The sequence below is a fragment of the Aulonocara sp. 'chitande type north' Nkhata Bay genome, linkage group LG3 (assembly GCF_057382095.1).
Source record: "Aulonocara sp. 'chitande type north' Nkhata Bay isolate Kocher_YH1m ecotype deep benthic linkage group LG3, A_spYH_male_GT1.1, whole genome shotgun sequence".
Lineage (NCBI taxonomy): Eukaryota > Metazoa > Chordata > Actinopteri > Cichliformes > Cichlidae > Aulonocara > Aulonocara sp. 'chitande type north' Nkhata Bay.
The window spans coordinates 3579051-3594092 of record NC_141346.1 but is presented as its reverse complement, the minus strand read 5'-3'; the positions used below and the strand labels follow the sequence as shown (position 1 = coordinate 3594092).

The window sequence follows — 15042 nt, the reverse complement described above, 5'->3', positions numbered from 1 at the left end:
TAAGCTCAGAACAGAAACAGCTGCTCGTTTCTTCTGTTTAGAGTCAAGTTAGTGTTTTGTGTCTTTGTTTGAGGCCTAATGTCAAGCAGAGGTGTGTGTAACTGCACTGGTCTGTTATATGTGTGAAGTGTGTGCTTCTCTTCAGCATCATCTTTGTCACTGCTGATTCCTTTGTGTCATCATGTGTTGAGAAGAGAGAACAGTTATAACGGAGGAGCAAAAGGAAGCCCTGAAATCTGCATCCAACAAGGAAGTGTTGGCTCACCGGTGATCCCAGCAGAGCTACTGGTTTGGCTCCAGTTGTTATAGATTCAATGATGTTGTTGCTACAGATACATGTCAGCATCTTTATTGTATTAAAGTCTTGTAATGTGAAGATAGAAACAAGGCAGCAAACAGCTCCATGATCTGATCTTAATGATGTTGTTTTTATTTCTGTCTGTCAGAACTGGATTGGAAACTATCAAAGGTCTAAAAACAGCCTCGACCCTCCCACAGAGCAAACTTTACACACGTCATCTTTCAGCTACAATCTTTGTTGCAGGGATCTTCTGCCAAACAAGGCTGAGAGAAGATTTCTTACAGCTGTCATGTTGATGCTGTTTCAGTCTTTGGGCAAACACACTCATATATTAGGGCTGATATCGGGGCTGCACAAGTTCTTTGTGTTTGTGATCATGAATAACAGAAGTGTGCCTGTTGAAGATCATGTTTCTACATTATTATATGTCCTGTTATTGTTCTGTGTTATATTCAGCTTTCAGCATCCTTTCCCAGCCCCCTGTTACACCATCCATACAAAGCCAATCTGACTGTGAGCCAATGTGTTTGTTTGTGTTGGATCAATAGATTTGACAGACTTGGTTCATCCAGAGGGAAACAGTCCAAATTCAGATCTAATGAAATGATGGAGGCTGTTTCCTACCACGGTGCTGATGTGTGACTAACAAGGCTCATGGTCTCCAGCAGACAAGCACCTGGAATGAGGTGAGCTGAGTGTTGCTTTGGTGGGTCTGTGCCCACGTCATGCATCAGGATTCATGTTGGCAATAGTTCATATCTCTGTTCTTCAGCCTTCATCACAAAGCTGTGAAGGAAAAACAAACATCTAACAGGATTTGATGGATGCAAAGTCCACTGAGCTCTTTGTCATTTAGAAACTAGTCCAACCTCCACCCCAGAGAGAAGGGTTACATCTCCTGGGTCTAGGTGCAGCTTCCCCCTCTGGGGGCAGGGGTATCTGGACCTGTGATATAGAGTATATTTGGGGAGTGCGACTGTCTGTGCAGTGTCTATTTGTGTCTGTCTACACGTTGGGTGAGTGCCGAGTATTTGGTTGTGTACATGGGGATGGGAATGCACGTTTGTGTCCGCGTGCGCCTGTTCGTCTGTGTCGACTGGGGCTGGGCGCTCATGTATGTACCGGATCACTCCTGGTGGCCGATTGGTGGGGCCTGGCGCCTGTGGCCCGGCTGGGCCCCTTCCAGGGGGTGGGGTGCCCTCAGGTATCTGGCCTCTGGGCCTGAAGCTCGGTCCTCTCTGGCACAGCTGGCTGCCGGCAGACCCCGCGGGCACGCCACTGCAACCCCCTCTGGCCCCTTTAGGTGGTCCTCCTCGGGTCCTTGTACTCTGGGACCTCTGGACATCTGGGGCCTGGATCTCCTCCATACCTGCTTGATACCATAGAGGACAGGGCTGTGGCTCCCCACACTCCCTAGCAGATCATTACATGGAGAAACCTTTGGAATGCAAGCATGCTGATCCACACAGGTATGCACACAGGTGTACACATGGGTATTCACAGACGCGGACTACACCTTTCTTGGCTGCTGTCTCAAAGCACATTGTGCGCTGTCTATCTTGCGTGCTGCACAATATCGTTTATTATTTAGTATCTACTGATATCTACTGCTAGCTAATTTATTGTGATGGTGCTGTTTTTATTATGTTGCTCTTTGTTGTTTGCTTTCTCTTCTGTTTTTTTCTCCATACAGGTGACCCAGGAGTTTTTTTTGTTGTTTTTTTTTTTTTCTCTCTTCCCCCCTTCTCACCGTCTCTTCTCCCCTTTGGTTTTCTTTCTTTCTCTCCCTCTCTTTCTTTCATTCTTTCCCCCTGTCCTATCCCACAGTCATGTCTGTCCCGTTTGTAGCAACTGAAAGTAAAATAAATTCATAATTATAATAAAGGTCAATCAAATGGACCAATATGGCAAGGCCATGATGATCCACTTGGTAAAATAAATCCGCTTGGCATCTTTCTTGGCCTCAAGACAACAATTCTGATGGCTAAAGATCCAAACGGGACAAAAAAAAAAAAAAAAAAGAACAGGTTACATCACAGCAGCCTGAAACATTCATCATGTTCACCTCTTCCAGGGTATTACCTGCACACACACACACACCTGTAGGCATCAGCACAAACACACCTGGATGATGTCACTTAAAGGTGTCAAGAAGTAGAAGAAGGTGGAGAGATCAGCAGAGCTCACGTGTACGATGATAATCTGCAAGAAAACAAAGGTGACGACACTTTTATTCAGCAAAGCTTTGTGACACACGATCATTATGTGCTGTGTTCAGATCACAGGCTGCAGATTGTTTAGATATTGTTCCTCAGCTGGCTGCAAACTTTGCTGCTCATCGTCTACTTCAGGGCGAGCAGCTACTTCACTGTCAGCACTGTGAATGTCCTGATGCTCCTCAGCATCACACTGCACACAGATACTGTCTCCAACACTCCAACACCAAACAATCATTTGCCAGCTTTTCCTGGAATACGTTATAGCTTCACACTCCTAAAATACAGTGACAGGGAAACTAAGACTTATTGTAGCACGTGTCAGTCATCTATTCTCGTTCTTGATTGGTCACTGATGACATCATCTCTTAGAGGTTCATTTGGGTGTCGTGTCTCTGACAGCAGGGAGACGAGACGATGAAGAGGAGGGTAAAACGTTAGTTCAGCTTAAAGGTTGAAATACTGCTTTCACTCCCCGGTCTAATGTTCATGTGTTTCTGTGATGAGGAAGCTGAAAATCAGACTGACGACCTGGAGAACCACGTCCGAAGCAAGAAGCTGCGTCTGTTTGGTCTCTGGGACGGCGCCGAGGATCAGCAGTTGCACCCTAACACCTCGAAAGCCAAACCAACACAGGTGTCCTTATCTGATTCCTGAACCTCCAAGATCGGGAGTTTGTTTTCCGCTCCACAAAACAACTTAACATCGAGCTCATCAAAGTGAATTGTTACGTTTGAGAACTGAATATAATAAATTCTCTTCTGATGCGTCAGCAAAAAGTCTAATGTGGCAGTTTTAGTATGACCAAGGAGGGAAAGCGAGAAAACTCTTGGTATGGAGAATGAAGGAAATGCAGAGTGAGAGGAATGTATCAGTCGATCCATCTGAACTTCAGTTCCCGACACAAACAGAAGACACAAAGCAGGAATTAGACAGACGTCTAACTATTGATCACTCATCAGGGGTGCCCGTTATCTCCAATGCTATTTATTCTGACTATGGTGATGACACTAGAGAGCGAAAATGTCAGAAGAAAGCTTCAGTGTGCCCATGCTGCTGCCAGTGAGTGTAGTTTGCCATTCATACGACTACAGGGAGCAAAACGCACTAGAGCAGCTGTTCTCCACCAGGAACTATGGTGAGTGGGTGCATGTGGAAGACACTTTTAAAGAGTTCACACAGATTTTAAATACACATCATTGGTCAATTAAACTCCAATATGAGAGTAGCCACTTAAAACTTCATGTCTTAGATACCACAGTGTTTTTGAAGTGATAGAGGCCATAACAGAAAGCTGAGCAGAGGGTATTTTTCTTGCACAGAACAAGTTACCATCTGCCTCACACGTTCTGCAGCATAGATTTTACATTTTAAAGCTCTCAGGGGAAAAATCCCAGTTTGTGTGACATTTTAATGAGAGCAAAATCAGAGGGGAAGGTCAAAATGCCCTCAGAGAAACTGGTGTGTTACTCACTGCATAGATGCATCTAATCCACGTAGAGGAACGGTGTGGCCAACTGCAGGCAAGATGTGCCATTCAGAGTGGGGAGTGTGGGCTTGTGCCTTGTTTCTCTCCTGTTCCCACCAGTGTTTTTCCCTCTGAAGAACTGGTAACCAGTGTGAAACGTCAGGGATGCTCGATCAGACCAGTGAGTGCAAACAAACCCAGCCCTCCCAGCTTATGGTTTAATCTTTATTGGGGGAGAAAACTTTTTAAGCCCTCATTTTGACAGGGAGTAGAGTCTTTGAAGCCTTTTCTGGATCCTCAGAGGGGATGAAGGAGGCAGAGGAGGAAGCAGAGATCGGTCTGTGTTTCATTGTAAGATAGAGACCTGGACTATTCTGGGAATGACAGCCGACTTTGGCCCATCGGTGGAGGATCTCATGAAGAGAGACGGCAGGGAGAAGGACAGTGTTTCATCGATAACAGCTCCAACACCTACAGTGTATATAATATATACATCAAAGTATATTTGCTATACTTAATGTATATAACATCATGTTCTTCTGTCCCCTTCACAGTGCAGGAGCGTGTCAGGATAGATTTCACTGCGTGTTGTATTTGTATAACTGTGCATGTGACAAATAAAGAAACTTGACTCTAATCACCACAAACGAGGCTCTGACACATGGATTGTTTTTATAGTTTATTTAAAAGGATTAACCCCAAAATGTGAAAACAAGACCATCAACAGACAAGACAGAGCTGACAATGTTACTGATGTCTGTCTGTAAATAAAGGGTGAGTGGAAACTAAAACTGGGGTTGGGAAACTTGCTGTGATCACTAACAGCTGCACGAGTTCTGGAGTCACCAATAAAACAAAAAGTATAAAAAAGGTTTAGCAAGCTCAGCATTACATAGATAAGGGATTAGGTGGGGATACTTTCAATGCAAACCCAGGATGAGAGCACGAGGTGAGGCAGAGGAGGAGCAGGGAAGTGATGAAGGAGGACCAAAAGGATTCTTCTGTATCTTTGGGTTTGCAGCAATAAGCAGGTGGATTTTTAATGTTTCTAACTGTTTGCACAGTTTCCGTGCTGTTATTCTTTAGCTTTGGGGCCGTTTTATAATAGTTTTGTCTGAGGTGTTTAAGCTTCTATTTGTTCATCCACAATATTGTTTAGCTGATTCTATATGAGCTCGTTCCAGTTCTTTCAGTCAGTCTGTTGCTTCTCTCCCGATCATTTTCCCTGTTCCTCATAAATCCCAAGGGTGGGGCCCGTGGGTCCATGTTAGAGTCTGGACACATTTCCAACCTGAAAAGAAGAAATGACATTCAGTTACCTTTGTGTGCAGCAGAAATGCCTCCTGGGTGCACTGGAGATAGAAAAGCACATCCCTCACTTATTTTAAAGCTAATGCATTCAACAGCATTTCTATAAAATCAGACCTGATTTTTATTCCATCATATTAAGCCCATCTCTCAGCATAAACATTACTGTCATGGGTTACTTTGATAACTCCAAACTACAGGAGGTCAGAGGTTGTTAGAAGCTCCCTGGCTGTGAAGAGGCAGGAGGCGAGCTGTAGGAAACCCTTTGACGGCTGATGAGGAATTGTAAATGCTTTTTGTTGGAAGACGGCAGCTCGTGAAAGGCAGATGTGCAATGCTTTTGTGCTGTGTGAACGACCATCGTTGAACATCTATAATCCAGTTTTAAGATCCCTTTTTGTTAGGTGTGACTGCACTTAAAGAGGCCTGGAGGCCTTTTCAGAGGCGTCTCTCTTCGTGCATGAGAGACAAAGGTGCCACCCTGCCTGCTGGCTTTGTTATCTTCACACCTCGGTTCATATGATTAGGTAGAGGATGATTAGGGGTCCATGACCCTCTTGGGGACTCTCCCATATGGCTAAATGCGGGACTCTCCATCAGCAGCTCCTTACACTACGCTGAGCTGGATGACTGAGAACCGACATACTTCCAGGTGAATGTAACGCTACGGAGAAACTACAGCGAGAGTAAACCTGCTAACTTTGGTGTTTTTTCAAGTATCGGGTAATTTTATATGTGACTTTTTCTATCAGGTGAACAAACTGTGCATGCATATTCACGCTAAAGTTAAATGCAGAGAAAGCGCAGAGTCTCTGCTTTCAGAAACAATTGTATTAGGTTCAATTGAGCGAACGGTTCAAACGTTACAGTGATTTAAAAACACGTTGCAAAAACCTGTTGGATTGTGAGTTTCAGGCATTAAATGCAATTCTACATCCGGACACTAGAGGGCGCAGAGCGCGATGGTGGTACCGAGCAGTGTTTTGGGGCGCAGAAGAAGAATTTCACAGAAAGAACTTCCTGTTGTGAAGCTAACCCCAGCACAGCATGTGTGTCGTTTGTGTTCACGGTTTACAGAAGATTATTGTGTTTTCGTCTACTTGTTACCCAGGCTGACAGCAGCTTCACTGCCTCAGGTTAGTAAACATTACAATGAATGTGCACGGCGCACCTCACAGTACAGGCTGTTGTTCGGTCATTCGCACATCTCGGTAAAGGATGCGGGTCATTGTCAAAGGAGCTTGCAAAGAAAAGCGTCTGGACTTCTTTAAGTTGCTTGAAGACGTTTCGCCTCTCATCCGAGAAGCTTCTTCAGTTCTAAGGTCAAATGGTGGAGAGTCCCAGAACTGAAGAAGCTTCTCGGATGAGAGGCGAAACGTCTTCAAGCAACTTAAAGAAGTCCAGACGCTTTTCTTTGCAAGCTCCTTTGACTACGATGACCTGGATGACTGAGAGCCTTCACAGACACGATGCGGGTCATTGTGTGTACACTGTGGCTTTAGGCTGCAGGTTGATGGATGCTAATGCTAGCTGACTTGGCTATTGCAGAATACAGTGGAGCCCCGACTTACGAAAACCCCATTTCACGAAAAATTCAAGTTACGAAGGCACTGAACGGCAATACTTCTGCCCGTGTTACGGAAAAATGCCCGCGTAACGAAATCCGCTGGCTCTGATTGGCTGAGCCTTCAATGCCCACAATGCCTTCCGAATCATGTGACAACCCCTTGGCTTCCGTACTTGCGCTTCGCTGTTCCACTTGAACCACGCAGCTAGCAAAATGAAGCGTAAAGTGCTGTCGATGAAAACAAAGAGAGAAATTATTGATAAATATGAGCGAGGTGGGAAACTTTGTGCTATTGCACACGAGTATGGCCGAAATCCTTCGACCATAGGAACAATTCTAAAACAAAAAGAAGTCATCAAAGCAGGTAAACCTTCAAAGGGCACCACCATCATGTCCAAAAGGAGGACCCCCATACACGACGAGATGGAAAGGCTTCTCCTTGTTTGGATTAAAGACAAGGGAGAGACTGGCAATACCCCCACAGAGACTGTCATTTGCGAGAAGGCGTCCTCAGTTTATAATGATTTAGTAAGTAAGGCAGCTTCCAATGAGCAGCCAACGGCATCAACGTCCTCGCAGGAGGCACCCCTAACCTCCTCAGAGTTCAGGGCATCGCATGGGTGGTTTTATCGGTTCAAGAAGAGGACTGGCAACCACTCCGTTGTGCGTCACGGCGAGGCAGCAAGTTCCGATCACACGGCTGCCGAAGAATTTGTTAAAAAATTTGAGGAACTTATAAATCAAGAAGGCTACATCCCCCAGCAGGTATTCAACTGTGACGAGACTGGCCTCTTCTGGAAAAAGATGCCGCGGCGTACGTACATCACCGCGGAGGAAATAAAGATGCCAGGCCACAAGCCCATGAAGGACCGTCTCACCCTCGCCCTGTGTGCTAATGCCAGTGGGACTGTAAGGTCAAGCCACTCCTAGTGTACCACTCAGAAAATCTGCGTGCCTTCAAGAAACACAAAATTTTAAAGGAGAGGCTCGAGGTTATGTGGAGGTCCAACCCCAAGGCCTGGGTGACCCGACAGTTCTTTGTCGAATGGGTCAACTTGGTTTTTGGCCCTGCTGTCAAGAAGTTCCTCGAGGAGAACGAGCTCCCCATGAAGTGCCTGCTGATCATCGATAACGCCCCCGCCCACCCCTCTGGCCTCGAGGACGACATCCTGGAGGAGTTCTCGTTCATCAAGGTTCTCTTCCTCCCTCCCAACACGACCCCTCTCCTCCAGCCCATGGACCAGCAAGTGACCTCTAATTTAAAGAGACTGTACACGAAACACATGTTCAACCGGTGTTCGGACATAAAAGAGAGTACGCAGCTCAGCCTCAGGGAGTTTTGGAAATATCATTTCGACATCGCTGCATACCTCAAGTTGATTTCTTTGGCATGGCGGGAGGTGAGTCGTCGAATGCTAAATTCTGCTTGGAGGAAGCTGTGGCCTGATGCTGTTGCCCCTCGAGATTTTGAAGGCTTTGAGGGGGAACCTCAACCTGAAGTCAAGGTTGAGGAGATCGTAAATCTTGGCACTGCCCTGGGACTGCAGGTTGACGAGGAGGATATAAACACCTTGTGCATGAACATCGAGAGGAGCTGTCAACGGCAGAGCTGCAAGAGTTGGAGGCGATGCTGCACTCATCAGTACAGCAACAATTCAGCGAGGAGGAGGCCGTCATACCATCGGCCGATATCAAGGACAATCACCCTGAAAAGAACTTTACCGCTCATGCTATAGAGCATTTTGGTGCGTCTGCCTCTCCCACTTCAGATCCATTTGGAAAAGTAGACAGAGACAGACGTCGTTGGATAGATTTTTCACAAAGAGGCCAGCAACAAGTCAACCTTCAGGTGAAAGTGTGCCTTAGAGGGCGAAAAGCGATGAAAGTAGCAGTAGTGATTAGTTCAAAAACATAAAAATGCACAAAAAAATGTAAAAATAAATGATAAAATAGATTTTTTTTTAAATTATCTAAGTTTAAAAAAGTTTTAGTTTTAATGTTTAGAACGTCATGTACATGCAGCATATGTATACATGCATACAGCTGACACATATCACACACACTTATTCCTCTAATTTTGAGTTATTGGTAATGTTTTTACCCAAATGCAATACTTCTTAAAATACAAGCAGACATTACAAAGAAAGCTGAAGTGTTACTAATTGTGTAAAAATGTCTGAATTGTTTTTTGTTGCCTTTCTTTTTTACTTGTAGTGTTTTAGATGTCAGGGCTGTTGGTGGATTAAAACTTTTTGTTAATAAAAATAATGTTCTCTCTGGTCTTTAATGTGCACTTCAGTGTCTGTTGCACTACCTCCTGATGTTTAAAGCCTGATTAATCTTTGAATTAAAAAATCAACAACTTTACACCTTAATGTTATGCCAGTTTCCCCCGTGGTGGTGCTGTATGTATGTATGTATGCATGCATACCTATGCTTTCTTCAGCCTCCACCACCTCCGCCACCAAGAACTCCGTCTCCAGCCAGCATCTTCTCACTCAAAAGGCGCGATGGCTGCTTCGATTTACGAAAAACCGTCGGGAACAGAATAATTTCGTAAGTCGGGGTTCCACTGCAGTGTGTTGCTGTGACATTTGTGAGGTTCCCTCAGACACACTCCGCCAGTCTTGTTGCTGTTAACAACAAAATATTAAAAAATCCACCATCTGTTCCACCGTCACCAGTTAATCTGGAACACCGGGTGATTTAACGCTACTCCGTGTTCATACTTGGAAGTATTAGCATGTTATTGACTTGGATACTATATTGTTTTAAGCCTTTGTGAATGTTTGTTCATTTTAAAGTGAAAACGCCATCTGCTTTTGGCACAAAACTATCGAATTTGCAGCTTCGGTTAGGTGGGATGGTTTGTCAGACATCACTGTAACATCATCCTACAGTAGGACCGTTTGTCAAACAGTGGTTACATGATGTCTGGAGACTTTCTGGTTCAGTTTTGTTTGTTTAGCAACTTCTGCTCATTTACGTAACTGCTGTTTTAGTCATGGCTTGTTTTCTTTGCGTTTGCTGGTTGTAGAAATGGTTTCTATGAAGCGTTTCTTTTAGCTGAACGAACTGCTCGTGTGCGTGCATGTTTTATACATGTGCTAAAGTTAAATGTCTTTGTGCAGAACATTGTGTGCTTTGGAGAAACAGCAGAGGATCAACAAAGGTTCAGTTTTAAAGTAGGTATCCAGTGTCCAGTGTAGCGACATAACTAGCTTTGCATCATACCGAGACACGCTACTGGTGCTATAAAGTGATGTGCAGAGTTTGTCTCTCTCTTTGTATTTGCAGTCCAAACAACATGGAGAAAAACATTGTGTACTGCCTGCTGTGCAACAAGCCCCAGCTGTCCATTTGGACTCACCTGAGCAGAGTGTGCCTGAAAGACGGCACAGCACAGGAGAGGGAGCAAGAAGCTTCCAGAGCTAAAGCCTCCCAGAAGCTGTTTTCCAGGGAAGGTCGACTCTGGAGCGTCTCGGAGCTGCAGGAGTTTTGCAAGGACGCAACATCTTGCACCAAACTCTGCAGTCGTCTTCAGAGTCGTGGCTTTATCATCACAGACACTCCCCAAACCTTCCCAACACAGAGGTCTGATGAGCTTGTTGCCACTCTGGCTCACACATACTGCAGGACACATACGCACTTTGAACACTGTCTTACTGTCACCTTTGCAACAGCTCTGATAAGAAGGAAGTCCTCGCCGTGGCCAAAAAGGACATCGAGTATTTCCAACAAAAGCTTGCAGGCGGTGATTGCATCCCCAGCGTTGCCATGACAACGTTCAGGCAGTACTGCGAGGCCATCCTGATGTTACAGCACGGACTGACAGCAGGTGCTGTTCAGGAACTTTCTGTAAGCGCCGCCAACAAAAACAGTAAATTATAAGTGATAGTTGATGGAAGTGTGCATCACCCTGAGCTCCAACACTTTTGTCCCACACCCACAGGTGCAGGACTGGATGGAGCGAAGGGCAAGCTTGAGGATGACCATCCAGGAAGAAGAAGTAAGTCCTTTGTTCTCAGCAGCGACTCTCTTCCTGCTCTGTGTGGACCCTGGGAGGTGATTTATAGTTGTCATTGATGGCTCTTGTCTCTGCAGCTGTTGCAGTGCTACTTTAAGAACATCCGCCCAGTGTGCTTACAAAACCAAAGAGCTGGCAGTGACGACGGGGGCAGGTTCTTCCTGGGAGAAGGTGGGGTCCCTCTGACCAACCCAGGAGCAGATGTACGGCGCCTGAGGGCCAGGTGAGTGCTGCACACCACTGGATCCATACTGGCAAAACTTTGCCAGTGTGGTCATAGCACTCAAACACATGTGTTGCTGCGTTTGTTGGTGGATGTAGAACTGCTTCACCTTTCTAATTTGGTTAGATACCTGCGCAGCGACACTGAGGATCCTGCGGCTGGGTCAGCATCACACTCAGCAGGAGGAGTAGAAACCTCGGGACAGGCCAGGTATGCTTTTTGTTTTTATGTTACCCACTAGCACAAGAAAACCTGCGTTACAAGTTTCCACATACAAACTATTGGTGGTTTCTCTCTCATTCTGTGTAGGTCCATTTCCACAAAGCTCCCACCACTCAGAGAATGGGATGCCTTCCAGCGGACCTTCCCAGTAACCCTAAATGGAGAGCCACCTTCAAAACGCCAGTGTGTACAGGCTGGTTTCCCACACTACCGAGCCCACTACAAAAGGTGGAGGGAGCTTCAGCTTAAGCAGAGAGTTCAGCACATCCTCGGTAAGCCCGTCATGCTAATGGACGCTCTGCCTCCATTATTTACAGCTCTAATATATACACATAGCTCAGCAATACTTCACATCACAGAGGTTCAAATATATATGATTGACTCAGATGGTTGATTTGCAGTATTCCTCACGCCTCGCTCTGGGACAGGGTGTGCCAGAAGAGGCAACGCCCCTCAGCGTGCAAGAGTACAGACGGCATTAGATAAGGAGACCTGGAGCACCAACAAGCCCACTGTTGATGCCGTCCTACGGGCCTGGGTTGCTCCACAGCCCAGGATCCAGGACAGCCCGTCCCTCATGTCCTCGATTTCAGAGCAGAAATGGATTGGCCTGGCTTTGAAGGACTTCGGGGAGGAAAAGGGCAAAGGTAAATGCACCTATCGTTTGGACCACACCCTCGTTTGACAGCAAGTCAACATTTCTAAAGAGCTTATGATGACTTCCTGTTTGCTCACAGTTGTCATCGCCCTGATGCCCTTCAACAAAGGAGACGTCGTCTGCGACTACCACGGGACGTGCGTCACCAAAGCTGCAGGGAATCAGAGGCGGCAGTCAGGGTCTCTCTTCTTCTACAGGGACGAGTGCCACAGGGCTGATGCCACTGCGTCCCCCTGTGCCTGCCACCTGCACAAGGACTCCTATAGAAGGCACATGAACCATTGCCAAAGGAATCCAAACGTGAAGCCACAAAGGTTCACCATGGACTTCCCTGCTGGTCCTCGGGAGAGTGTGCTGTTCATCGCCCTGAGGGACATCGCGGTTGGAGAGGAGCTCCTGTGGGACTATGGAGTCTAGAGATGGCACCGTGTTTTATGTCCCATATCCTACATTTGGATTTCTGCCCACACCGACATGACTCCAATAGAGTGTATTTTATAATCAATAAAACTGTGTTTTTTAATATATTGCTGCGTTTTGTATAAGTTCAAACTCAAACTAAAGCTATTCTGTTAGACCTGCATGCAGGAAATACACTGCAGCCAAAATATTTCATAGTTCATCAATACTGACCAATATAATAAACGTAAACATCCTCCATATTCTGGTGTTGACCCATGACTGCACTCCATCATACAGCTCCAACCTCTTCATCAAGTTTGCGGACGACACAACGGTGGTGGGTCTCATTAGCAACAGGGATGAGACCGACTACAGAAGTGAGGTGAGACGCCTGGCCACGTGGTGTGCTGACAACAATCTCTCTCTGAATGTGGAGAAGACGAAGGAGATTGTTCTGGACTTCAGGAGAATGCACACCCAACATGCTCCTCTGACCATTGACGGAGCGTCTGTGGAGAGAGTGAGCAGCACCAAGTTCTTGGGTGTGCACATCACAGAGGATCTCTCCTGGACGTACAACACCACAGCACTGGCCAAGAAATCACAGCAGCGTCTCTTCTTTCTCCGCAAACTAAGAAGAGCAGGAGCACCAGCCCCCATCATGCACACTTTCTACAGAGGCACCATCGAGAGCATCCTGACGAGCTGCATCACTGTGTGGTTTGGAGCCTGCAATGCGTCCTGTCATAGAACCCTCCAACGCATAGTGAGAGCTGCAGAGAGGATCATTGGTGTCTCTCTCCCCTCCCTCCAGGACATTTACAGCACCCGTCTCACTAAAAAAGCCCTTTGCATAGCGGCTGATCCCACGCACCCAATGCAAAGCTTCTTCAAGCTGCTGCCGTCAGGGAGGAGACTGCGGAGTCTCCAGGCCAGGACCAGCAGACTGAAGGACAGCTTCATCCATCAGGCTGTCAGGAAGCTAAACTCCCTCCCGATTCTGCCCCCTCTCCCCTCTTCCCCTCTTCTCCTCCACAGTCTCACTGAACTCTGTCTCACACACACACACACACACACACACACACACACACACACACACACACTCTCTGACTCACTCACTGGCCTGCACCAGTTACCAGTCACTTTGTGGAGCATTGGACTGCCATTACCTCATAAGACTTTGTTGTTACACTATCTCTTACCGTACACTACTAAATCTCCATTTGCACTATTTGCCTATTTGCACTACTCTGCCTGGTTTACACTCAATGTCATTTACTCTTACTTGAATATTGTATATTGTATAGCTTTCCTGGTATAATCGTATTGTATTTATTTAAATTTTTACTTTTTAATTATTTTACTTGCATTTCTTAATCACTCTCTTATATTTAAATGTTCTTTTGCTATTTCATCTAGGGTTTGAGAGTAACGAAATTTCTATTCTCTGTATGTCCTGTACATGTGGTAGAATTGACAAATAAAGTTGACTTTGACTTTGACTTTAAAGAGTACTTAGGCTGTTTAATATTACAGCTAACTAACAGGGTTGGCAAGTCCCAGCAAAAAAAGAATAATAGGGCCCACCCTCCGCCTCGTGATGCTTAATCGACGTAATCAACTTTAATTTGATGCAAATGCACAGAAATCAATTATTTTTCTACAATAATTAAATAGATTGAACATCTTTCTTCAACAGAACTGCAGACTGCACAGGTGGTACCTTCCCAAAGGAAAAGTGCTACAGCTTACTGGGACCTAATAGTTACTGTATACAACAATGGATTTCTATACATTTGACATCAGATAAAACTTTGGTTGTAAGATTCAGATCATTATTTAATAAAAGTTGACATTTTAAATGAGAATAAGAAAGCCAAGTATTTCTTCGTGCCCCCCTCTCCCTGTTAATGCCCTACCTGATTATTGGTCAGTTTGATGATTGAGGTAGCAACAGGAGAGGGAGGGGGAGAATGAGAGAAGAAGAAACGGCGTAAAGACAGGATAACTCCAGTTTTGTGTCTTTGTTTCGTTGTAGCTGAAGTCCGGGACAAATTTCATCCTGATACGAAACTTTAAAGTTCGACCTCCTCGGTTGTAATTGGTTCAGCCCAGAGTCAGTCATGACCAGTTGGCCAATCCACCACCTTTCACTGTTTATACCGTTACAAACTAATAACAATGATAATAATAAACATGGGCCATAAAAACTAAAAAACACCACCGATGGCCGATGGCCAGTCCAGCTGTGGCTCCAGATATCTTTCTCAGAGGTGAAATGCCGGTTGACTCGGTCCATCCCTGATGGAGTCTCCCATAAATCCTTTGGCTGGACATTTGACTTGTCTTTATTTTTCCTTTGTTTGATGCTTTGCTTGGCTTTTGTTGTGTCTGACCTTTTCTGATTAAAAGGAAATTGAGCTCACAGGACACCATGTTGCCTCAGCTGATGCAGTCCTCTTTGCAATAATGTTTATTTCCAAAGGAATTTCTAGAAATTCAGAACAGTAAAATTCACAGAATGAATTAGAAGATAACTCTGATGTAGTTAAACTAAAATCCTCTGTGGGGGTTAGTATATAAACTCTTAACACCTAGTTAGCATGAATAAGTGTTGAACGATCAACTCCAGACAGATTTGGTATTTAAC

General features: G+C 45.4%; 1 protein-coding gene across 3 annotated transcripts; it reads left to right on the top strand.

Moving 5' to 3' along the window:
• Positions 1 to 6270: 6270 nt before the first annotated feature.
• On the top strand, positions 6271 to 13844 carry LOC147333544 (uncharacterized). 3 transcript variants are annotated; one of them, XM_086286375.1, is made up of 10 exons: positions 6271 to 6429; positions 9992 to 10045; positions 10158 to 10454; positions 10544 to 10718; positions 10813 to 10869; positions 10965 to 11110; positions 11237 to 11320; positions 11420 to 11604; positions 11734 to 11979; positions 12070 to 13844. In XM_086286375.1, the coding sequence occupies exons 3-10, from the start codon at positions 10168 to 10170 to the stop codon at positions 12405 to 12407; spliced, it is 1518 nt and encodes a 505-aa protein (XP_086142501.1). In that variant the 5' UTR covers positions 6271 to 6429; positions 9992 to 10045; positions 10158 to 10167; the 3' UTR covers positions 12408 to 13844. The 3 variants fall into 3 exon arrangements, with proteins under 3 accessions (XP_086142501.1, XP_086142502.1, XP_086142500.1); XM_086286376.1 differs by lacking the exon at positions 9992 to 10045 and having other exon boundaries at positions 12070 to 13843; XM_086286374.1 differs by lacking the exon at positions 6271 to 6429 and having other exon boundaries at positions 9978 to 10045.
• The last annotated feature ends 1198 nt before the right edge of the window (positions 13845 to 15042 follow it).